The 26,893-nt window shown below is 40.7% G+C and overlaps 1 protein-coding gene across 5 annotated transcripts in view; it reads left to right on the forward strand.

The window, feature by feature from the left end:
* RNF128 (ring finger protein 128) overlaps positions 1-26,893 on the forward strand; it is a 101,284-nt gene that overhangs the window by 29,781 nt on the left and 44,610 nt on the right. For 2 of the 5 annotated variants that reach the window (XM_045996033.1, XM_045996037.1), the window contains exon 1: positions 7,626-8,338. The exons of 2 other annotated variants lie outside the window; for them this stretch is intronic. In XM_045996033.1, coding sequence (XP_045851989.1) covers positions 7,846-8,338 — 493 coding nt within the window. In that variant the 5' untranslated portion in view covers positions 7,626-7,845. Of the gene's footprint in view, positions 1-7,625; positions 8,339-26,893 lie in introns of those variants that run through there. One more of the 5 variants, XM_045996034.1, reaches the window with a different exon arrangement.

Here is a 26,893-nt window from a genome sequence, read left to right on the forward strand (position 1 = left end):
TTCTTTAGATAGACTATCCCATTTGTTAGGCTTTAATCTGAGGGAACATTACACAGTTCAAAATATAGCTATGTAATTTTGCAATATTATCATCCCTGTTTTATAGTTGATCAAGAAGAAAGAGAAACTTCCTCAGTGTCACATAACCAGTCAACAGCAAAGTTAAAAATAACAACAAAGGCTGGAATGGGCGAGTTCTGTGACTCTAGTCTACTACGTAGCAGGAATGGGTAGGAAGTAAAGCTCAAATATGTGTTCATAACTGTAGGGCAAATTCATTAAAAACATTTTTCTCTGGACACCTGGGTGGCTCAGTCAGTTAAGCATCTGCCTTCAGCTCAAGTCATGATCTCAGGGTGCTGGGATGGAGTCCCGCATCTGGCTCCTTGCTCAGCGGTGAGCCTGCCACTCCGCATAAGAGAGCTTGTGCTCACTCTCTCACTCTCTCCCTGACAAGTGAATAAAATCTTAAAAAAAAACACACCTATTTCTCTCCCATTTCCCCCCCAAGTAATTGTTTTCCTCTCTTTCAATAGCATATATGTAAATCTCTTATGGTCACAGATTTATTTCTTTTGAAATCTTCGTCTTACTAGAAAAACCTGAAAAGGCAAGAGAGGAGACTGCCTGAGACCAGATGAGTTTCCCAACAAGGTTGTCCTGATACTGGGAGTGGAGGGTAAGAACTACTCCCACTGGAGTCCATTGTTTCCCGCCCACCCTCTGCCCCCAGCACCAACCCTGCCTAATATTCCCCTGAAGCCCTTCCTGCCCCCACACCTTGGGCTCTTCCCTACCCTTGTTCCTCTTTAGCAATCCGAGATCCCCTCAATCATCTCTCCAAACTCAAGATAGCTGATGTGATTCCCTAGTAGCAACAAAGTTGACACAGTTTAGCACAAATTTTCTGCATTGTCCTCCATCAGTACAATTCCTTTGTGTAGCAGTTTTCATCAATGGACACAAAATGCCCTTTCTTCAGGTCACACACGTTCAGGCACTCCTCTCCATACACATGGTGCGAGTGTGCTCAGTGGAAGAGTTAGGCATTAATAAATGACAATGAAGCACTTGACTCAACGTACTTTCATAATCTCTGTTTAGGAATTTGGGGGCTGCACAGCAGGAAATCAGGGCACTCTGGTGAGGGGGTTCTTATATACTAAAACATGTCACTGGATGTGGCTATAAAAATACCCATTCCTTATTGAGGGGGGCACATGTTGTGATGAGCACTGGATATTATATGCAACTAATGAATCACTGAACACATCAAAAACTAATGATGTACTATACAGTAGCTAACTGCACGTAATTTTAAAAAAGGAAAAAAAATACCCATTCTTTCTACCCTCTAATAATAACCTTACTGTGTATGTGGAGAAGTAGTAGGGCAGAGTGAAAATGGCATAGAATTTGGAGTCATACTCCCAATGTGAGTTCCAACTCTGCCACATACTGGTTGTGTGACCTTTGGCAAGATACTGTACTTTTCTGAGCCTCATCTTCCTCATCTGAAAAAAAAAAGGGAATTATAATAATTATAATTACAATGGGATTTTATTACCTGTTGTAAGAAACAACTGATAGAATTAAGGCATGTAAATTGTCTGGTGCATAGTAGGTTCTCAGTAAATACATTGCCTTCCTGCCTCTACTTTTGAAGGCACTGTTGGATAGAGTGGCAAGAGGTGTAATGGGAAGAGTGTAGCATTGTACTAAGACGTGGCGTCAAATTCCAGTTGTGCAGCTTGGTTACCATGGATGACCTCAGCAAGTTACTAAACCTGAGCCTCAGTTTCTTCTTCTGGAACAGGTAGCACATAATACTTACCTATAGGTAGAAAGTACCTGATCTTTCTCAATGCTTCTCCATGGTAGCTATTAGTGTTATGGATATGAGAAGACTGCTTCAAATACAGCGGTGGCCCTCTTGTAAAACCCCTCTCTGAAATTCTTTGAGTGCATGAAAGCTTGGTTTCAAAAGATCCTGTTTTTTAATGGCTGTATACCCACTTGAGCTGATCGAGATGTACCTGTACTCAGAAACGATGTTATTTTAAAGTATGCTCCTCCATCTTATTTTGGACTTTTTGCTTTGTTTGGCTGCTCGCTCTCTCCACACTCCCCATCAGTTTCTTCTTGCTAGCCACAGAACAGCTGCCTAGGGCAGAAATGTGTTGCCACCCCCTCTCTAGGCATTGTCTACACCTATGTTGTGGAGCTGCGTAGCCACAACTTTGCTTAGATGCCAGGACACTATTTGTCCCAGATGGTGCCTTGCCATTTACCTAATGGTAAGAAGCCAGATGTGATGTCTCAATTCTTACAGGAATATTGAAGGCTGAACGCTGTCGTCCATCTCTGTGCCTGTGCAGAAACTCAATGTGATGGGAAACTCAATTGGCCACAGCGGTGCCCTGCTATCGCTTTTGCAGGATGCTGCTTTGCTTATTATTAGTTCATTATTAGATGGTGCGCCACTCAGGGCAGCTGTCATTTCAGTATTGCTGATACAAATATTTGGCAGGGCTAGCCTTTGTAGTAGGATTTGAGGAATTCAGAAAGGGTCCTGGCCCAAGTGTGTCTCCGTCATGGGTTATAGGGCCTGAAATGCACACAAGAAACATTTCCCTTGAACTTCCTTTAGTATAAGCTGATGTTAAAATGTGAAGCGCCTGGGTGGCTCAGTGGGTTAAAGCCTCTGCCTTCTGCTCAGGTCATGATCCCAGGGTCCTGGGATCAAGCCCTGCATCCAGCTCTCTGCTCAGCAGAGAGCCTGCTTCCTCCTTCTCTCTGCCTGCCTCTCTGCCTACTTGTGATCTCTGTCTCTCAAATAAATAAATAAAAGCTTTAAAATGTGAATGCTCCTCTCCAGAGGGAAGATCCTGAGTCATTACGCTATTAATACTTAAGAGTCAGAACTGCACTGGAATCCTTATTCTGGGACTAGTTATATGACCTTAGGCAACCTGCTAGTTTTCTCTGAGGCAGTTTCCTCTTCTGTAAAGGGGGATAATAATGAATGATTGTGAGAATTAAATGAGATAATGCATGTAAAGTACATAGTAAATGCTCAATGATAGTAGATGTTATTAATTAGCCTTAGGGATGGTAGGACCCTGAGGGAATACATCTAGGGCTAGGATATTTGGTTTGAGGATATAAGGAATATATATATATATACATATATTCATATATATGAATATATACATATACATATACATATATTCATATATATGTATATATCTACCTATTCATATATATATATACATACGTATATGTATATATATACATATATATATACATATATATGTATATATGTATATATATATACATATATATATGAATAAGGTGAGGACTGGGACTGAAGCAAAATCAAACAGCGCTTACATGAACTTTCCAGCAAGAAAAGTGTAGCACTCCTCAGGATGCAATGCTCTGGGAGGTGGTAAACTCTGACACTGGGAGTGTTCAAGCAAAGGCTGGGTGCTGGCTACACATCAGCACTACTCAAGTCTACCCCAGAGCTTCTCAGACTTACATGCGGCTTCTCAGACTTACGTGCGTGTACAAATCACCTGGGGATCTTGTTAAAACATGGGTTCTGACTCAGCAGGTCTGGGGGTGGGCCGGGAGATTCTTCATGTCTCACAAGCTCCCTGCTGATGCTGATGCTCCTGATCCACAGACCTCATTGTTAGCATCAAAGCTCTGTTGCGGTTTGAAAAGAAATCACAGCACGACCGAAGGACATGATTGGAGAAAGCCATGGAGTTACCCGGACAAGTCCCCACAGAGGGGAAGGACTTTGATGCAGTCATGATGTGCAGTCTGGCTCCTAGTTTTGTAGGCTTTGAAATTTGATTGGTAGTATAACCAGAAACCGGGCTCCTGGGGACTGATTCACAGTTCACCAAATTCACAAGAGACCAATATATACGCCAGAATGCCAACTGATTAATTTATAATGAGAAGTATAACTTCCAAGTGGACCAGATACTAGTGTTTGCTGATCAGTGCATTATCTCCCTGTAGGCATATTTACATGAGACACTAAAGGATAATAAGGTTGCTTGGTGAGAATGGACTCATAGCAAGGGGAGTTCATAGGATGATTTAATGGTACATGTCTTCAGGCTTTGATCATCTGTTATCTCCATCTCCACAGCTGGGCTAGACCTCCAGAACAGTGCTGTGGAGGTTAGCTTCCTCACCAGTTGCTCTGCCTCCTGTTTTGTCCTCGTATAACCCAGATGCTCTATTAAGCTTATGTCTGACAATAATCATTTACTTGCTCCACTGACTTCCATATAAATTCACAATTTAAAACTCATCATTGCAAAATGCTTTAAATACAGAGACAAGTTGAAAAAATAATACAGTGAGCACCTACAGACCCACCATCGAGACTCAACAGTTGTTATCATTTTGCCATATTCCCTTTATGTGTGTGTGTGTGTGTGTGTGCATGTATGCACATGCGCACTGAGTTGACACCCTCTGGCACAATTTTCCAAACCCTTCATGTTCTGGCACAACCTATTTGACCAGCCTCACTTCCTCTGGCTCTCCCTTTGCAACTTGCGTCCCAGCCATACTTGACTAATTAACGTTAGTTTCCTGAATGTTCCTGGTGTTTTCAAGTAATAGACTATTGCCTCTGCCTGAATATCCTTACTCTCTTTGCCTGATTAACTCTATTTGTTCTTAAAGACTCAGCCATACCCATGTTGCCATAGCAACCCAAGTTTTTCTCAGTCATAACATTTATTAAACTGTACTATTATTACCTGTTTACCTCTGACTTTCCTACTAAACTGTGAACTCATTGAGGGCAGAGACTTTTTTTTTCTTGGTCTCTGTATACCTACACCTCTCCAGTGGCTTTTACTTGGTGGGTGTTCAGTAATCAGAAAATCCAACTGCCCACCAGCCAGTGCTACCTAGTTACATCATAAGCACCTCAAGATCAACAGGTCTACACTGAGCTCATCTCTCTTCCTACCCTTCCTACACATTTAAAACCCTCCTCCTGACTGAATGCCATTCAGTCTTCCAAGCGAAAAACCTCAGAGCAATCCCTAATTCTTCCCTCTTTTTAGTCCTCCAAAACATGCTTCCGATCTGTCCACTTTTCTTCATCTCCTAGAATCTGGGCTGTATCACCTTCATCTCTCACCTGGAACACTGCCAAAAAAAAAATGCTCTCTGGGTTCTTTGCTTCTAGTCTTGTCCCCTCCGTTCTATTATTCGCAGAGAAGCCATAACGATCTCTCAAATTCAGATCTGATTATATTACTCCATGTGTAAACCCTGATTGTGTTACTCCTTGCTTTTGGATAAAGTCCAAACTCCCTAGTTTAAACAAAAGTACTCTCAAGAACTGACTTCTGTGTACCTGTAGAACTTTAAGTCTTGTACTCTGGGTTCCAACCATTTTGTGTTTATAGAGCCTGTAGTACTTGCTGTCTCCCAACATTGTCAGTTTCATGCCTCAGTGCATTCATTCCCTCATATTATTCAATGCCTAAGAAGGCTAACCCTCTCAGGCTTAGCACAGGTGTAACCTCCTCTGGGCACCTTTTCCTAACTTCCCAGTCTGGGTGAGGTTCTTCTTTTCTGTTACCCATTACTGCCCTGTGAACACCTCTGTCATAGCATTTACACCATATACATATGGCACCCTATACTCCAACTATCTGTTTGTTTGTGTCATAAAAGCTAGTTTATGATTTTTTTGACAGCAGAGTTAATGTCTTATTTTTTTTTCTACCCCCAACACTTAGCCCCTGGCTGGCATACAGTTGATGGACCATAAATAATTGTTTAAGAATGGATACTAAGAAACATCTCTCCAAACATTCATTTTTTTGTAGATGCCTTGTAACAGATCTCTTTAATTTTCAACATAGTGTTTCTTTAAAGTATAATAGTAAAGTAAAATAGTTGATTGCCATGCAGGCAATATTTACTGAATTTTGAGTGTTCTTCGCCAACAATTTCAGACAATTTCTGGAACTATACCATTTCTTAGAGATGACTGATTCTACCTTTTCTTTTTTCCCTTGATAATTTTTATCCCGGAGATTAACATCATCAGTAGTTGGGGGTGCTATGCTATTGGCCTCCCATACCAACCTTGACCTCTAACATAAAAATGTCCTTTTCAGTATATAGGGTTTATGTTTCACAGAACTGCCTATTTATTTGGATTCCAGGGGATGTTTTGTTATGGTGTTAATTTTCCTCCAGGTTTCTCTCAAGCCATCAGAGTATCAAGTGAAGAATTGTCCCATGCTTATTTTTTGGGAATAATACTGATTAAGTGCTGGGCCAAGGACTGAGGGGAGTGACTGATAGGGAACTGAACAAATGCTGGGCTGGATAAAGTGAACTGTATCCCTTTGTACTGAAAAAGTGGCTAAAACATCCTGAATGTCATTTTCTCTTATTATTATCTCAAAGTGACAAATTTAAAATCATTTAAAAGGTAGGGTGGGGTCCCTGACCCTGTTTAGTAATAACAGTATTTAACAAATATCTTTTTTACACTCTGCTAAGCACAGTTTTGAGTACTTTACATGTACAAACTCATTTAATTGTCTGGACAACTTTTGAGGTAGGTGATATTATTATCCCCATTTTACAGATGATGAGGAAACTGAGGCACAGAGAAGTAATTTCCCCAAGGTCAAAAGTTATCCATTCCTGTCATACAACAGGTGTATTAATTCCGTTTAATCCAATGCATATTTCTGGAGCACCTATTAAATGCAATAATTGACAGGGTAGATAAAGCTTGTACACTTAAAGAAAGGAAGAATCATAACGCAACAGTGCCATGAGTGAATCGCCAAGGTAAGCCAGGCTCCTTTCAGTTGGTGGGAAATGAGGAACGATTGTGTAGTTAAGGTCGGGAATGGTGCAGATGTATAGATTTGGTAAACCTGTTTGTGGAAGATGAAGAAAAGAGGCTCAGTTTTGAGGTGTATGGAAAGGGTAATTCTTTTCTGAGGACTAAGATGACTTTCAGAAGGGGCTTCTGATGCAGTCTATTTAGCATGAGGTAAGAGTAAGAAAATACCCAGGTAAGACGCCTGTCAGGAGCAGGAAAGGAGAAAGGTTCAAAAAAAAAAAAAAAAAAAAGTAACAACGAGATTTCCTGCCCCCCCCAGCCCCACCAAGAGAATCAATAACCAGCCTGCCCCCAGCACCACCCACCTACCCAAAAATCCCTTGACTCCAACTCTCACCTTTCAGATCTGTGCTGTTTAGAAGTACTTTCACATTCTAGCAGTCTAAGGCTGAAACGGCCTTTAGACAAATGCTCAGAGCGAAAAACCCATTCTCGAAATCCAAAACGGACTCGGAGAGCTCTTGTGGTCGCAGATTCTCTAGTTCCCGGTCTGTCCATCTTTTTTTTTTTTTTTTTTTTTTTAAAACAACACGCCAAGACACACCTGGCCCCGGCCACACAGCCTGAGATCCTACTCTAACGCCTGCCCATCCCGCTACCCTTTTAAAAGGCGGATCCCGCAGTGTCCTTTCCTCCCTCCCAGCCACCTCTACCCCCCAGTCTTCTGGGCGGAGCTTCTTGCTCAAGTGCCAGAACCCGACGCGGCCGCAGCAGTAGCGGAGAAGGACCCGAGACGCGAGGAGCTGAATCTGCCGCAACCGCTCGGCCGGACGCTACGTGCCTCTGGTCTCCCACCTCGCTCCCGCGCGCGCCGGCCCCTCCCCGGCCCCTCCCTCCCTGGCGCGCACCTGGACCAGGCCGGGGTCTACCCGAGAGCAGGAAAGGCGCGTGCCAGGGGCCCTCGGGAACCGCAGAGCGCGCGAGCCATGGGGCCGCCGCCCGGGGCCGGGGTCTTGTGCCGCGGCGGTTGCGGCTTTTCCCGATTGTTGGCGTGGTGCTTCCTGCTGGCTCTGAGCCACCATGCCCCCGGCTCCCGGGGAGCCGAGGCGGTGTGGACCGCGTACCTCAACGTGTCCTGGCGGGTTCCGCACACCGGAGTGAACCGCACAGTGTGGGAGCTGAGCGAGGAGGGCGTGTACGGCCAGGATTCGCCGCTCGAGCCTGTGGCGGGGGTCCTGGTGCCGCCCGACGGGCCGGGGGCGCTCAACGCCTGTAACCCGCACACGAATTTCACGGTGCCCACGGTCCCGGGGGACTGGGGAAGCTCCGTGCAGGTCTCTTGGTTGGCCCTGATCCAGCGCGGCGGGGGCTGCACCTTCGCCGACAAGATTCACCTGGCTTACGAGAGAGGGGCGTCTGGAGCCGTCATCTTTAACTTCCCAGGGACCCGCAATGAGGTCATCCCCATGTCTCACCCGGGTGAGTGCAGCTACTACATTGCGCCCCATCAACCCCCTATCAAGGCCAGTTTTTGTCTTTTTTTGCCCCTTATTTTCCTCAGTGCTGTCTTCCTCCTATCCCCTTGCTCTGAAGGGAAACCGAGTGCCCTTTCTGCCCCCACCGAGTGAGGTAGGGTCCTCTCCTTCCTGAGATTTCACCCTGCGGGGGAGGGGGGCGAGAAAATCCTCCAGGATTTGCCTGTCTGGTGGAAAAGGACAAGACAAACGGAGTGCGGAGGCTGGCAACTAGAGAGGACTGTTGGGGCTCTTTGCGTCCCCTTTACCTGGTGTTCCACAAGGGCTCCTTGCACTATGTGCTTTGTTGGTGGGCACTGGCTTTGCAATCATGACAGGAGAGAAGGCGACCTGGAAGTCCCTTCCTCACTCTTTTCCAGTTAAAAAGCCTCAGGCCCAAAGCAGGGTTTTCCCTCCTCTCTCCCTGTTTCTCTCTCCATGTTTTCTAGTATCAGGTACGAGATTGTGTTACTGTGCCCTGCTAACCTCATTGCAGTTTGAACAGAAACTTTGCCTAGTTCTTGGGCTCTTCTCTGCCCCCAGGGGGTCTCAGGTTCCAAGTGATTGTCGGTATCATTGCTTTCATTGGCCTTTGTAAGATCAGATTAAGGTTATTGAGTGGTGAAACAGGTGATCAATGTTACCAGAAAAAGAAGAGCTTTGTGCTTGAGGATAGCAAAGGCCTAGACTTTGGGGGGAAAAAGTAGTCCAGGTAGGTCTTCATTTTGTGGGGATGTTGTGGGTTACCGTTTTTCCCTTTTTGGTGATTCTTCCAGAAACCTTTTTGTGATTAGATAGTCTTAGCATATGTATGATCCTAAGCCCCAGAAGACAGAGAAAGAAATTGGATAGAAGGGAAGGGACACATAATAGCAGTGTATCATAGTTGTTGAGAGCTGGGGCCCAAGTCAGACCTTGGTTAAATTCCGGCTCCATTGCTAACTAGTCCTGTGACCTTGGGCAACTTATTTGAAGTCTTTTGAGTCTGTGTTCCCTCATCAATCAAAAGGGAAAGAACTAAGAACTACTCCCACAGGTTTGCCTTGAGGATGAAATGCAGTAACTCCTGTAAAGAGTTTAACACAACATCCTTCTCAATAAAAGCTAGCTGATAGGATTAGCCTTTTAGGGAATCACTGTGGAGCTGAATCTGCTTATTTAAGTGCTGGAGGTTTTGTGTGGGTTTGGCCCAGCCTAGAGAGAGCATTCCCATTGAGTGGCTGGGTGGTATAATGGAAAGAGCACTGGATTGGAACTCAGGAGATCTGAGTTCTTTTAGTTCCTTCTTTGCCTCTAGCAGCTTTGTGACCTTGCACAAATTACTTGCTAGCCAAGTGATAGTAGAGAGGTAGAAGATGGAGGCCAAACTGGCAGCGTGTGCAGAGGCAAAAGTGAACTAGATGAACTCTTAAGATTCCTTCCAGCTCTAAACTGCTGTGATTCTTAGATTTGAATATCGGTTAAAGGAGCAGCTGTATCTCTCTTAGTTGATAATTCATTGGTTTGAATGAAATTACTTTTTAAAGCCCGATAAAAATGAAGAAGAAGGATTTGACAAAATTTGAAGTCCTTATGTTTCCCTTGGCTACCTAAATGCAAAAGTTTGACTTTGTCTCCTCCAAATGAGATTCATTTGCATGGATGATTGGGAATTGAAGAGTACCCTTTAATAAGTCGCCATTTAGAGCGTTCTCATCCTAATTCTGTTAAGAATATAAGCTTATATTTGTCCAATAGTTTTAAGGGGCAATAAAATTAATTTTTGTTGAGCTCTCAGAGTGCCAGGCTCTCTACATACATCTTACTCATATGTTATTGAAAGACCATATGGTGCACTAGAAAAAGCACAGGCATTGTAGTCAAGAATCGGTATTAAATTCTGGAGGTTTTTTCCTTCTTTTTTTTTTTAATTTTATTTCTTTTCAATGTTCCAAGATTCATTGTTTATGCCCCACACCCAGTGCTCCATGCAATATGTGCCCTCCTTAATACCACCACCAGGCTCACCCAACCCCCCACACCCTTCCCTCCAAAACCCTCAGTCTGTTTCTGAGTCCACAGTCTCTCATGGTTTCTCCCCCCCTCTGATTTCCCCCAACTCACTTCTCTCCATCTCCCAATGCCCTCCATGTTCTTCCTTATGCTCCACAAGTAAATGAATTCTGGTTTTACTACATAGTAGCTTTGTGTCCTTGGTCAGGTTCTTTAACTTTACTGAGTCTCCATTTCTGCATCAGTGAGATGGAGATACTTCTACTGCCATGATTGTTAAAGATAACAAATGAAAACCACCTAGCAGATAATAATTACAATCAAGTAAAGTTAGTTATTACAATAGGTTAATGCTAACAAGATGCAAAAAACATACAAATAAATGTTCATGCAGCTGTCAGTTTGAATCTAACCATGGCTGTTTTGTTTCAGGATACTATCATATAAGAAATAAAACCATAAATATTGACCACCTAATTAAAGTACACTCAGAAAAGTGTCTTTTGGGGGGACTTTAAAAATTTCTTCCTGACATGATAACCATAGTAAATTTTACCATTAGGGCAACTAGCCATCAAAAAACTACCTAGTTACTTGAAGTATAGAATCACATTTCTTCCATAAACTCCTAGAGAAACCGCTTTTCAACACAGGGGGAAAAAATCACTTTGCATTTCATGCACGTGTGTTGTTGAACATTCATTCCAAGTTCTGTGTGTTTTGCTTTGCTTATTCCTGAGAGTAAGCTTAAGGTTCATTGTAATCTCTAGTCAGAAACAATTTATCCTGGATCTTCATGGCAAAGAGGTGGGATTGAAGTTTAAGTGTTGATTAACTCAATGTGTATTGGCTTGAATTATACAAGGGACACTAAATGTTGAAAAGCCATTGCTGTTGTCATTTATGAAAACTCTCTTTACCCACTCTCAACAAAGCTGGTGCTAAAATTGTTTGTTCTTTGAGTTTATGGTGAACATCCATACTCTCACCTATCACAGGTTTGGGAACAAGAAGACTCATTTCTTTCAAGTAACAGAACTAACTGGTTTAGAGCAGTTGCTTTAAAACTTTTGTTTATTGAATAGAAACTCCACTTTAAGAGTAATCAGTTAGGAAAATGAGGCTTTTTTAAACATTTATTTATTTGAGGGTCACCTGGGTGGCTCAGTGGGTTAAAGCCTCTGTCTTTGGATTGGGTCGTGAACCCAGGGTCCTAGGATAGAGCTCCACATCGCATCCGGCTCTCTGCTAGGCAGGGAGACTGCTTCCTCCTCGCTCTCTGCCTACTTGTGATGTCTCTCTGTCAAATAAATAAATAAAATCTTTTAAAAAAAGATTTATGTATTAGAGAGAAAGAAAGGGAGCAGCAGCTGGGGTGGAGAAGCAGGCTCCCCACTGAGCAGGGAGCCGTATGTGGGACTGGATCCTAGGACCCTGGGATCACAACCTGAGCCAAAGGCAGACGCTTCACCCACTGAGCCACCCAGGCACCCCAAGGCTGTTTTTATGTAAACCAAAATATCACAGAAGGTGGTTGTAGCCTTGCATCAAGCGATTTATTCCCATACCTCATTTTGGTTGCAAAGTGTCCAGAAAATCCTGATTCACATAGATAAATAATTGCAAATGACAGATATTTATTTAAAGTTTTTCTTGCAGTCTCTGGGTATTTTTCAGTCAAACTGATCCAGAACCCTGGAAGAAAATTAGGAGAAAATTTTGGTTTCCAAGGTTAACCACTATTCCTATATCTTAAGTACGAGAATGAAATAAGCAACCAAAAGAGTAAACACAAAAGCCATGTAAAATGTAGGATTGTCACAGTGAGACATGTTGCACATGCTATTGTGCAACTAACTGTTCTGCTTTTGCCAGGAAGATGGGTCTGAACCTTGCATGCTGTCTAATCGAGCACCGCCCATGGGTTGAAGTGGTGTAGGTACTTGCTTGTACAATTTTCATTGTGTCAACAAGCGCAGACATGAATTAATTCAAAGACCTGAGCAGAGCTACAACTTTAAAATCTATGACACATTTACAGGGACTTGAAACACATTCAAAGGCATGACAGGAGAAGCATTATTCCTGATGGCTGTGGAAAAAAAAGAGAGAATAAACCAAGCAGTTTAAGTCAGTGATTTGGTGGTCTCTGATGGAATGTATAAAACAGTTGCTTGTATATTCAGGTCGAACATAGTAAGAGGTTGGGCTCTCCACTTACTACAGAACTTCCTCAACTTATGATGGGGTTACGTCCCTGATAAAACCCATCATACGTTGAAAATATCATTAAGTCGAAAATGTGTTTAATACACCTTAACCTACTGAATATAGTTTAGCCTAACCTACCTTAAACGTGCTCAGAACACTTATTAGCTTACAGTTGGGCAAAATCTTCTAACACAAACCCAACTTTATAATAAAATGTGGGCTATCTCATGTAATCTGTTGAATCCTATACTGAAAGTGAAAAACAGAATGGTTGTATGGTACAGAAGGGATGTAAATGTACAGATTGTTTACCACCATGACCGCATGTCTGACTGGGAGTCCCAGGTGGCTACCGCTGCCCAGCATCAGGAGATCGTATCTCCTGCATATTGCTAGCACCTGAAAAGTTCAACTTTCCAAATGTGAAGTACAGTTTCTACTGAATGCACTTTTCTTTGATATGGTCATTAAGTTGAATCATTGGAAGTCAGGGACTTTCTGTATTTTTAAAATCTTAGGCTAGTCATTTTACTTTAAGTCTCTATTTTCTCCTGTTTAGGATGGGCATAATGATAATCTTGCCTCATTAGATTGCTGGGAGGGATGCCTGGGTGGCTCAGTGGGTTAAGCGTCTATCTTCTGCTCAGGTCATGATCCCAGGATTCTGGGATCAAGTCCTGTACTGATTCTTGCATTGGACTCCCTACTCAGCCGGGAGTCTGCTTCTCCCTCTCCCACTGCCTGCCACTCCCCCTGCTTGTGAGCCCACTCTCTCTCTCTCTGACAAATAAATAAACAAAATCTTAAAAAAAAAAATCCCTGGGATTAAATGAGATAATGCAAATACAGATGCCTCCTCAACTTTGAAGCTTTCTCAGTTCCTTCTTTTCCTCTTCCCAACACAGCCCACACCAAAACTAAAATAATCCTTTTGTTTTGCTCCCATGGCACTCCATGTCTTATAGTACTTTTTGCATTTTGCTGGTAGTTCTGTGTTTATACGTCTTACCTTCCTACTGGATTGTAACATTTGATTAATTTTCATATTCCTCATGGGAACCTTTCTACTGTATGTGCTCTGTTTTTTTTTTTTTTAAGATTTTATTTATTTATTTGACAGAGAGAGATCACAAGTAGACAGAGAGGCAGGCAGAGAGAGAGAGGGAAGCAGGCTCCCTGCTGAGCAGAGAGCCCGATGCAGGACTCGATACTGTATGTGCTCTGAAAATGCTTGTTCAGTTGCTCTACATACCCAAGAATGAAAAAAAAAAAATACCCAAGAACGCCAGAGGCCCGTAAGATTCACTAGAAAATTATCTAATGGGGAAGGGAATTAAAGTTCAACTCATTGAGGGGCGCCTGGGTGGCTCAGTCGGCTTGGCTAGGCCAGGCCTCTGCCTTTGGCTCAAGTCATGACCTCATGGTCCTGGGATCAGAGCTCCTTGTTTGGTGGGGGGTCTGTTTCTTTCTCTCTGCTCATGCTTTCTCCCTGGGTTTTTTTTTTTTTTCTCTTTCTCTTTCTGTCTCTCAAATAAGTAAGTAGATTAAAAAAAAAAAAAAAGTTCAATTCATCGAGCATTTATCAAGGATCTATTGTATGTATACTGTGTTTTTGTCTGAATATATGAAATAATTAAGGTAAAGTAGGGGGAGTAAGAGTGTACAAATGCTTCCAGACTACAAGCTCCCTAATTTTTATGGTGATGACCATTATAGACCAGTTTATGGAGTTTTAATAATGAAATGATCTAGGTAACAAAGAGATAGTGAGAATGAGTATTTACATCAAACTTTCCCTGTTTTTTAAATTTTGTTTTGTTTCAAAAACTTGGTTTACACCAGCACTCAATTTCTCTCTCCAGTTAAAATGCTTCCATTGAACATGTTGCTGATACGTGTAATTCCATTACATATAAACCTTTAAAAGAAATATAGCTCAATCAGTAAATTGTTTTTCTAAGCACATAAAGAACTCCACCCCCCGCCCCCAGTCTCTGGAAGATGTGTTATCTCCTACAGAATTCCATATTTAATCTCCATTCCCAGGCTTAAGTGGAGTAAACAGGGGAGTATCAAAGACATTCTCCATGTTATTTCTGACTATAAAATTAATCCTACTTCTTGCAGAAAACTTGGAAAATATAAAAAGTATAAAACTAAAAATAAAAGCTATACATAAAATTCCACAGTTCCATTAATATTTCTTCTTGTCTCCTTTTTCATGTATAGTTAGGGTTTTATATCCTGCTTTGATCATAGGGTGGTTTTTATGACTATTAATGTAGCATTAAAATACAATTTAAAGGAAAACAAAAATCCATAGATATAACCACTTTAGCATTTTGGGGTGTTTTTTGTCATTTTCTTTTGCTCTCTCTATATATTTAAAGAATTGTATACTGTATGTACAATTTTGTATCCAACTTGTTATTGTAAGCATTTCCCCATGTAATTAAAAATAGAGGATTTCCCTGTAAGTTGAAGGGGGTGGGTTTTGACTGCTGCGGGGGTAGGGATCAAGCTTCTCTTTCATTAACTGGCAGAAAGGAAGTACAAAATGGTGACAGGGAGGGGTATGAATTAGAACATTTAAAACAAAACTGATTCTCTACAGAGCTTTACCTAAATGTATACTTCTGGCCATAAAGGTCATCTGGTCTAACCCATATGCATTGCTTGTTGTGGCCTTGATCTGTTGAGAGGTTTGGTCACCATTTGTGCTTTTAGTTCCTCTTCTCCCATGATATTCCTATAGGTGATGTTTTTGTCACAAATAAGGTTTGCGCCTAGTTTCCCTGTTGATTGGTTAAGTAGCACCTCATTGGCTAAATGGCTTTTCGTTTTTATGATGGCCACTGAACTGTACACAGTAATTGGAGTTTTACCCAGAGTTTACTTGATAGGGTACCACAAATATTATCTAGGGATGAAGAATTTTTTGTATCTGCAAATTTTGTTGATGTATAACATATATACCAAAAGGGTACAGAAGTCATTAGTCTGTAGCTCAGTGGATTTTCACAGAGTCAACATACCTGTGCAGCAAACACCTAGATCAAGAAGCAGAACCATACCGGAACCCGAGAAGACTACTCATACTCCAAGATGAAGAATTTTTGAACTCTATGTCCTGAGGGAGTGACCTCTTGCAACATGTGGTGGGAACTCAGTCACCCACAGAAACTGTGGCCTTCACTGCTCTGGAGCTAGTTACCTGTGGGGGTCCTTAGCTACATACTGTAGGGGAGTTCTTTCCGAGCACAGAGGACATGTGCTTTTTGACGCAGTTAACAAGCCAGTTCAGAGTTGCCACATTTTGCTGTTAACACCCACTTTGGAGCCCTATGAGCAAAGCAGAGCACAAGGGTTCTTTGTTGTTTCTCTCTTTCCTATTCTTTTTTTTCTTTAAGCTGTATGTATGTGTTTCTATATATCATGGCACATACTTGCTGCTTGAATTTACACATTGGCTTGTTACAGTATTGATTTCTTTGGAAAAGAAAGTTTGGTGATTCATGCCTGACTTCATGGAGGCTGTTAGGTTCAGAACCTAGGCGTGATTTACTTGGTTTTAATGCTTGAATGCTCAAGTTAACTACAAATCAGTGATTTTGAGTTAACCCTATTTATTTTGGGCTTTTTGAAAGAAGATGGTCTAGAACTCACTTTTGATGTGTGTGTGTTTCTCTCAAGATACCAGTCATTATCTTTTCAGATGAACTGTTGAAGTAGCTTAGTGAAATTCTGCCTTCAATGAAAAAGTCTTCACTTTTAAAGAGAAAATACACCAAAATGTTAACCTTGGCTATTTCTGATTGGTAGAATTATGGGCGATTATTCTTTTTCATTATGTTTTTCTGTATTTTCTGAATTTCCTATATATATACTGAATATATTTTATACTTAGAAAAATCAGTTATTTTTTAAAAACCCAAAATACTCCTATAGCATTGATAAATTCTAAAGAAAGCATTAATAATGTGACTGTAGCAACAATAGGAACAAATTATATCTGATAATAGAAATGACTTACAGGCTATTATGAGAATTTAAAGAATTGCTTTGACCTTTTGAATGTATCTAACCTGTATGATTGTTAATGTGGTCCTTTCTTGTTAACACTAATTGGTTTCTTTATGTGTAAAATAACCTTGAACACTAAAGAATTTTAAAGACATTCTCCTATTTTAATATGAATTGTTTCTCTTTACCCTTTGTATCACTATTTATATATTTTTTTCTCACCCCCCGCAATACATATACATACCTCTCACCTTTATTGGTATTTTTGTTTCTTTCCCATAAGAAGCCTGTTTTCCCTCACTTGCCCCCCTTCAATATCTGTTCTTTTCTGTACTTTTAAGAATACTATTAAGTTTAACAGCTTTGTATGAAGAATCCAGTACCTTGGCAATTTTCACCTATGACACACTGGGTTCATCTGATGACAGTGGTTTTTGTCATTCAAGAAAAGAGAATTTGTTAGAGTACGTGCAGAGGAGAATCGTGGTGTTGTTATTTTACACTTTATTAATGATATGCCAAATATACAGGCTCAATCAAGATGATATTTAAGGGCGCCTGAGTGGCTCAGATGGTTAAGCATCTGTCTGCCTTCGGCTCAGGTCATGATCCCATAGTCTTGGGATTGAGCCCCACTTTGGGTTCCTGGCTTAGCAGGGAATCTTCTTTTCCCTCTCCTCTGTCTTTCCTCCTGCTCATGTTTGCTCTCTCTCTCTGTCTCAAATAAACAAAGTCCTTAAAAAATTGTTTAAAAAAAGATATTTAAGACATCATTAAAATTGAATTACTTGTTTTTAAAAATTAGCATTTCCCTTGAAGTGATAGTCCACTGGACAGATTTTGTATCCTACTTTTCCACTCTCTTCCCCTGCCATTCATAGCTTGATTAATTCTACCTTAGATAATCTTAAACACATACACACCCTCGCACACTCTTGGAGCCCTGTCTTCTTTTTTAAAAATTCTGAGCTTCCAGGGTGCCTGGGTAGCTGTCCATTAAGCATCTGATTCTTGATTTCCGCTTAAGTGGTGATCTCAGGGTCCTGAGATCAGCCCCCCCGCCGTTGGGCTCCATGCTCAGTGGGGAGTCTGCTTGACATTCTCTCTTTCCCTCTGCCCCTCGCCCAGCTCATACTCTTTTTCTCTCTCAAATAAATAAATAAATCTTTAAAAAAATCCGAGCTTCCTTCTGTGTGGGTCCACTTCTTTTGAAGTAAAATTAAACATCATAACAAATCACTGCTCTCATATCTAACAACCTTGAATGTTGTCCATAACTCACTCCTACAATCTTCACAAAAACCTCTCATGAGCCATGTAATCCCCCTGATTAAATATGTATTTTCTTATGTCCCAATATTTAAGATAAATTTGAAATGCCTTTGTTGGTTATACTTGAGGTATTCCAGTGATACTGTTTCCTGCAAAGTTTTATTACAAATATGGGTTAAATAATAGTTCATATTTGCTTTGCAGTTTTTAATTCTCAAATTCTTTCACATGCAATCATTTGTGGGCTCATTTGGGAACCCACACACTGTTTAGCAACATTGCTGTGGGAGAATGTGTTACCTCTACTTCCCAACAACTGACTTACAAATGAACTTTTGAATACAACCCATTAGACTTTCCTGTGTGACTTTTGTTCATAATGATAGCCTGGTGAGATATAGTTTATTATATTTGTCCTGATCATGCTGGTTTAGAATTTTCTCTGCAATGTCGATCGACTCTAGCTCTACCTTACCTTTTCCAGGGGTTTCACCTTAAGGATTCTGTGTTTTGTTTTCGTAACCTGTGGTCTAACCTATGGTGATCTCAGAAGTTGGCTTATTTTAATAGCATTTGTAATGTTTCTGAAATTTTTGAGAATATAACTACGATTTGTAACCTAGTTAGCTATTAATATATTTTCAAGTTGGTACATCTTTTCCATTTTAGAGGATCTCAGCAATCACTTAGATGAATGCTAGAAAACTGTGATTATATTGAGGTCTTCATTAAAACATCTATGAGCGGGGCGCCTGGGTGGCTCAGTGGTTAAGCCGCTGCCTTCGGCTCAGGTCATGATCTCAGGGTCCTGGGATCCAGCCCCGCATCGGGCTCTCTGCTCAGCAGGGAGCCTGCTTCCTTCCCCTCTCTCTGCCTGCCTCTCTGCCTACTTGTGATCTCTCTCTGTCAAATAAATAAAAAAAAAACTTTTAAAAATAAAAAAATCTATGAGCAATGTATATTTAACATTGTGCCAAATACTTTGAGTTTAGTGGTATTTCAAAGTCTTGCTTTCCGCCACCATCATTTCATTCTGGCAAGAGTACAGAATATTTAAGAGAGACTGAAACTGGCTAGTGCCAGCCCACCAGTCACCTCTCTTGCCCTAGCCACCCGCCAACCCTTTTGCCATTCCTATTTGACTGATGCCTTTTCAATGAATTGATGAAGAGGCTGTTGACTTACCTTAATTAATGTAATTAAAGACTAACAGATTATTCTTTGATGTTAAGGAAAGCTACATTATTGCTCTATTTTTTTGTATTTTTTTAATTTTTAATTTTTTATTTCTTATTTTTTTAAATAAACATATAATGTATTTTTATCCCCAGGGGTACAGGTCTGTGAATCACCAGGTTTACACACTTCACAGCACTCACCGTAGCACATACCTTCCCCAATGTCCATAACCCCCCTCCCCTCCCCGTCTCCCAACCCCCCCTCCCCCCAGTTTGTTTTGTGAGATTATTGCTCTATTTTTATTTCAGTCTAGTATATCAAGAATGAATGTGTTCTATTTAAAATTGAAAGGTAGCATATTACAGTGGAAGAATAGGTGTCATAGGGTCAGACTGTTGAGCTGGAATTCCAGTTTTACCAGTTAATAAATATGTGATCTTGGGCAGGTTGTGAACCTGGACTTTATTGATATTGTTCATAAAAAGTGGAATAGCAATGCCCAGTTTCTGTGATTTTGTAAATAAAGTGTTTGATGGGACTCCTGGGTGGGTCAGTTGGTTAAGCATCTGCCTTCAGTTCAGGTCATGATCCCAGGGTCCTGGGATCCAGCCCCATTTGGGCTCCTTGCCGGGGGCAATCTGCTTCTCCCTCTCCCTCTGCCCAACCCAGCTCCCCCGCTCCCCCACTCATGCTCTTGCTCACTCACTTTCTCAAATAAATAAATAAAATCTTAAAAAAAAAGTGCTTGACATGGAGTGGACGTTTAGCAAATGTTCTCTTGAACCTTTTGCTAACGGTTTTGTTACTAAAAGTAGCATTTCTCCTTTGGTTATTGTAGCTCTTCACTACCACATTTTGAGATATGTAATTGTTTTATATGTAAAAGTGGGGAGGAGAACCCCATGAAATCCAAATTGCTGTTTTTCTGGGACGTTTTTGAGAAATGGAGGGAGAAATCACATAATCAAGAAGCTGAAACAACTATCTTGTTCTCACTGTGCATTTCCATTTTAAGCAGCAACAACTCCTTAAAATCAAGATGTTAAGCTGTAACGAAAGCAATGGCTATGGATCTTTTGATGACACAGTGACAAAGAGAGGGGACTTAGGAATCAGATGGATTCTGATTTGAATCGCAACGCTGTCATGTAATAACTTTATAACCTTGGCCAGATTAACCTCTTTAAGGCTCGGTTTTTTTCATCTACAGAACGGGAGGTGATAATTGTACCTACCTCATAGGGCTAATGTGAGGGATAAATCAGAACACATGTGAAGCATGAAGTACTACACATCCAGGTTCTTTACAGGATATTAACAACCTCCTTACCCTAACCTGTAGCACTTTATTTTTGGAGATTGGCAATGCAGATCACTGCATGGCTTCTCAGAGCCTCTGATATTCTAAAGAAGCACTGCTCAACTTTGTTCCCTGGGTTATTTTCTAAACTCACTGATCTGTAGAACCCTTTTTCTCTTAAAACACTTACCACTTGAAATAGAATTTGGAAAACATGATATTGCTGTGCATTTGATAACCCTTCCTTGCTTCTCTCCTCTTCCCTTATTTTATTAGACTGGGCCCAGATTTTTTTTTAAAGATTTTATTTATTTATTTGACAGAGATCAAAAGTAGACAGGCAGGCAGAGAGAGAGAGAGAGAGAGAGGGAAGCAGGCTCGCCGCTGAGCAGAGAGCCCGATGCGGGACTCGATCCCAGGACCCTGAGATCATGACCTGAGCCGAAGGCAGCGGCTTAACCCACTGAGCCACCCAGGCGCCCTGGGCTCAGATTTTAACTGTATCAAAGTGTTGTCAGTGTCAAGGAGTGAATAAACTAGTTATCTCACTCTGATCATGTTTTCAACTGTGACGACAAAACATCTTAGTTATATTTCTTTATACTAATGTGGTACCTTTTATATCAAGTTAATGTAACTTCCAGGTATAATTCTCTACAGGCCAGGCTTATTTTCCTTACTTTCAGAAACAATTTACTGTGAAAGTATAAAAACATAAGTGAGATCGATTTATGTTTGTTTTTATATTTAGTGTCTGGACCTTAGTACAAAAGTTAGCTTTTGTAATACTTCATAGAGGAGGAAATTTAATATTCTCAGTTAGTAGAGTGTCCTTATTTATGAATTTTTATATGAAATAATGCCAAAATTTCTACAGGGACATATCAAATTCTCTTTTTCTCTAATCCAGAGACCTAATAGAATACTAATGGGACATCTGTGACTTTTGTACCCTTGGGTTCTTATGGCCAGGTCACAATGAGTACTGGATCTCTTCCTAATTTTAATGATTAATGAAATTTCCAATGTAATTCTCCTATCACAAAGTGTACCTGAAGAGAATGTATGCAAAAAGAAGTTCCAATTTAAACACAATTTTGAATACCCTATATGACCAGCACTCTACTGGATATTGTGGTAGAAGAGTGAGCAGGGAGTAGCTAAAGATAAATGATGACATGGTCCTTTCCTTCCAGGTAACTCCCCTTTTCAGCTCTTTTTTTTTTTTTTTAAGATTTTATTTATTTATTTAACAGAGAGAGATCATAAGTAGGCAGAGAGGCAGGCAGAGAGAGAGAGAGAGGGAAGCAGGCTCCCTGCCGAGCAGAGAGCCCGATGTGGGACTTGATCCCAGGACCCTGAGATCATGACCTGAGCCGAAGGCAGCGGCTTAAACCACTGAGCCACCCAGGCGCCCCCCTTTTCAGCTCTTATTGCATTTTTTTTGGCCAATGGTATTTTAGTCTCACATTAAAGCATCAATTTAGATGGGGCTTTTAGATCTACACAAAAATGGCACTCCCTAGAGTTGGGGAATATGTAAGGCACAGAGTGCATGTCCCTTCCATACATTCAAATGTGCAAGTGTCACCTGGTCTGAAGGGTTGAGGGTAAAGTGGCAAGTTGTGAAGACCATGTCCCAGTTTCACTGGAAATCTAGGCTGTGGTTTGGTTTTGTGCTCGTATTTTTCCCGTGGATACAGCAACAGTTTATTCACTGGAATTCTCCTTCCTGGGGTCTTATGTTACAGGGAAACAGAAATGATTAATACAAGGACAATCACCATAATTTCTTAATGCTCCTTTGTATAAATTTCCTTTGCCTAAAACCTCTAAATCTCTTGTTTGCCCTTTTTTACTGCCCGACAAAGATCTTTCTAATTATTTTTTTTAAATTTTACTTATTTGACAGAAATTACAACTAGGCAGAGAGAGAGAGGAGGAAGCCGGCTCCCTGCAGAGCAGAGAGCCCGATGCCGGGCTCGATCCCAGGACCCTGGTGGGATCATGACCTGAGCTGAAGGCAGAGGCTTTAACCCACTGAGCCACCCAGGCGCCCCTCTAATTATTTTTAACCTGTGGTGTATATGTTGCTAGTCAGTAGTTGCTTCACTTTGCACCATCACATATTCTTATCAGATTCTGATAAGAATATATTCTGGATATTGTACAATTTATTATCCCAAAGGATTGAATAAATACATTGATGCTGTAGAGTTTACCGACTAACCTTCCTCCAGAAAATATTAATAAATAGCAACAACAAATGTTGAATTTGCTTTCTAGAAACCTTACTACCCCCAAACAAAAACTATGACAATAGAACTTCAGCATAAAATTTTAACACAATTACAGAATACCCTATTAATGAAATAACATCATATACTGCAATTTCTGCATAGCCTTGCAATAGCATATCTTATTATTTTCTTCTACTTCATATCAACACAAATTTAAGGTTGTATAGACAATAAACCTCTTCCAGCTGTTTCAAGACTTCTCTTTTATGTCCTCTGAACCCCCTCCTAAGTGGCTAAGTTACCAGTCTCCCAGTGAGCCAGGATGACTGGGTTCTAACTTGAGCTGGGGAATAAAACGGCATCTGTCCTAGCTCCTGAATGTAAATGGGAAACTGAGGTATGGTCAGGCCCCAGGTTGGAGAGGGATTATTGCCACCATTATTGCTGCTCTGGCAGTATGATGATTTCAGTGGGATCAACACTGTGGCAGTAGGCATCACATAAAACCCAAAGTCTATAAAGTAGAATTAGTGTTTTAACTTTTTTTTCAAGATTTTATTTATTTATTTGACAGAGATCACAAGTAGTCAGACAAGCAGGCAGAGTGTGTGTGGGGGGGGGGGGAGAAGGCTCCTTGCTGAGCAGAGAGCCTGATGTGGGGCTCAGTCCCAGGACCCTGGGATCATAAACCTGAGCTGAAGACCGAGGCTTTAACCCACTGAGCCACCCAGGCGCTCTGGTGTTTTAACTTTTTGTCTGTGTATATATAATATGTCCTTGCTTTGACTGTAGGGAGAAGGCACACCATAGACTCTGTTCACCGCAGTTATCTTTAAGTATAAATTTGTTTTCAGATTGAATCAAGATTCAGATTATCACTACATATAGCACACTTAAAATGACATTTATCAAACACTTATTTGATATATATTATGTGCCAGGCACTCTGCTAAGTGTTGTAGATACAGTGATGAAAGACCCAGTCCCTAACCTGAAGGAGTTCAGAGTTAGCAAAAAAAAAAAAACAAATACACCCCCCAGAAACCAAATAACTTCAAGGGAAATATGCACTAGGCAGTGTAAAAGCTGAATTCCTAACCCAGATGGGTCGGGATCTTATAAAAGGAGGTTGGACTTTATTCTGTAGGTGAAATAGAGCTCTTTTAAGGGCCCTTAGCAAAGAAATAATATGAACATTTTTCCCCTTCAGAAAAATTTATCTGGTAGCTGTGGAAGAAAGAATTGGAGGCTAATACTGGTGGCTTGAAGACCAGTTAGGAAGTTGTTATAGACATTTAGGTAAGAAAAAACTGGAGAGGCAACAGAGACGTATTCTAACAGGAAAGAAATGGGCCTGTTTCTGATGTGACTACTAAGTTTCAAACGTCTCTGTATGAAGTACTTAGTGATTAAAAACAAAATAATTCTGTTGGCAGAGTTTTACTATGCAGAGTGAAGGATTAGGATTAGTGTTGATCTGGCCAGAGAGAACCACTGCCTTGAAATTTCTTGACCGTAACATCAAACTGTAATTCAAACTCCAGCCCAGAATTTCTGAAAGTATGAGCCACAGACCACATGCAGCAAAAGAACCCTGAGAACTTGTTAAACTGCAGATTTCTGAGTCTGGCCTCAGACAGACTGAATCAGGGAATGGGGCGTAGGGAATTCAGTGTTTTAACAAGTTTCTCAAAGTAATTGTCATGCATATTAAAGTTTGAGTATCATTAATCTAGCCCAACAGTTTTAAAAATCTGGGACTACTGGTCCCTTAGACTCTTTCAGGGGTCCATGAATTGAAAACTGTTTTCATAATAACACATAGACATAATTTGCCATATTCACTGTGTTGATGTTTATTACACAGGTGGTATAAAAGCAATGGTGGGAAAATACTGCTGGCACCTTAGCAGAAATTAAGACAGAGGCACCAAGCTGTATTGTATACTGTACTTTATGCATTTATAATAAAAAAAAAGTCCAGTTTCACCTAGGAATGCCCTTGATGAATCAATAAGCATAATTAATTTTATTAAATCTCTGCCTGTCATGCACAACTTTTTTGAATATTCTGTGTGATGAAATGGGAGGTAGGCATAAAACACTTCTACAGCATACCAAAGTATGAGGGTTGTCTGAAGGAAAAGCACTTATATGACTGAGTTGTGAGCTGAAGTAGCCTTTCTTTTTTTAAGATTTTTAAAATTTATTTATGTGTGTGAGAGTGAGCACAAGCAGGGGGAGGGGCAGAGGGAGAAGCAGGCTCCCCGCTGAGCAGGCAGCCTGACTCTGGGCTCAATCCCAAGACCCCCAAGATCATGACTGAGCTGAAAGCAGATGCCTAACCAACTGAGCTGTTTTAATTAAAATATTTAGTAATATTTTAAAATTACTTAGAATAAAAAAAAAAATAAAATTACTTAGAATAATAATAAGTAATAAGAAGAGTGGTATTGTCATTTGTGCAAACCTCTTTAATGTCAGACTTAATAGAAGACAGCCAGATCTTCGTATCTGCATTAGATCTATTGTGATTTGTTCTTCTGGTTTAGGTATATGAAGGAAATCTACTCGTGCAGATTTGTAATTTCAAAAATGGTATTTATCGCACTTAACAACATTTTGAAATAATTGTAGACATCTTTGGTACTGCACCAAAACTCAACAGTTTCTTAAACATTAGGTGCAAAGTAGAATTTGAAACCATATCCATGAACTCTTTGTACTAAATGAAAATGCATGGATCTAACTTACATATCAAATGGATTATTTATCCATGCATGGTTTTGTAATACCATACATTGGTCATTTAGAAAGTACTGGCTCACTTAGTTACGCAGATCTTACAGTGATTCAAGATTCAAGATTATGCTACATCAAAAAATCATGGTTATTTAATATCACCACTGATCTCATCAGAAAAGTCTAAGTACTAGGAAGTTGTCAAGTTCATATGGTGGATAAAAGTTTTCCCAAGTTCTAATTTTTGCTTGAACACTTACATTTTACCATTAGCAACAAATGCTGTTATTTTTTTTCCTTGAAATGACAGGTTCACTTCATTCCATTTTTAGAGAAGGTGGTCCAAATACCCAAGTCTTAATCATCTATTTGTCAGTAGTACTTCTAAGATAAAAAGGAGCTGTTTAAAGAAAAGTTACTTCAGGGGCACCTCTCTCTCAAATAAATAAAATCGTTTTAAAAAAGTCTATCACAATGGGGCACCTGGGTGGCTCAGTGGGTTAAAGCCTCTGCCTTCGGCTCAGGTCATGATCCCAGCGTCCTGGAATGGAGCCTCAGCCCCACATTGGGCTCCCCTCAGCAGGGAGCCTGCTTCCCCCTCTCTCTCTGCCTGCCTCTCTGCCTACTTGTGATCCCTGTCTGTCAAATAAATAAATAAAATCTTAAAAAAAGTCTATCACATTAACATCTATTTACAACTGTGATTTTAAATGAATGAATAAATATTTAAAAATTTTTCCAGTGTTGGGGCGCCTGGGTGGCTCAGTGGGTTAAAGCCTCTGCCTTTCGCTCAGGTCATGATCCCAGGGTCCTGGGATCGAGCCCCGCATTGGGCTCCGTGCTCCGCAGGGAGCCTGCTTCCTCCTCTCTGCCTGCCTCTCTGTCTAGTTGTGATTTCTCTCTGTCAAATAAATAAAATATATTTAAAAAAAAAATTTTTTTTCCAGTGTTAAAATTTCCCAGTGTTAATTTCTAATATGGTAACTATACACAGAAATAATGCACATAAGCAGCTGTTCTTTGGATTCCTCAATAACTTTAAAGAGTATAAAGGAGTCCTGAGACTAAAAACTTGGAGAAATGCGAATCTAGCCCTCTGGTTCTTAATAATATGCTAAACATAACCTAATGAAAATCAGAATAGTCCAGACAGGACTAGGTTTTTAAATAATAATTCTAAGAATTGTTTACCTGTGAACATGACCTGTCATCCACAATTTATGCAAATGTGACCTTTGAATAGGGTTGCTTCTAATTCCCTAGTGTCTTTAATATGCTGTTTTCTGAGGATTACCCTGTGCCAGAGATTTTTCGGTACTATATCAAATCTGAGACCTATTTCATAAGGTGGTATTGTTTTCAAAACCTATAGCAGAAGTATCTGTGGATTCAGGGCAGAAAGAAAGGCAACTTGCCGTACTATGCATGGTTGTCCACCTCAGCATCATTTTTTTTTTGGCTTAAAAGAATGATTTTAGTCCCCCATTGGGCTCCCTGCTCAGCAGAGAGCCTGCTTCTCCCTCTGCCTGCTGATCCCCCGGTTTGTGCCCACCCTGCCCCC

The sequence above is a fragment of the Meles meles genome, chromosome X (assembly GCF_922984935.1).
Source record: "Meles meles chromosome X, mMelMel3.1 paternal haplotype, whole genome shotgun sequence".
Classification (NCBI taxonomy): domain Eukaryota; kingdom Metazoa; phylum Chordata; class Mammalia; order Carnivora; family Mustelidae; genus Meles; species Meles meles.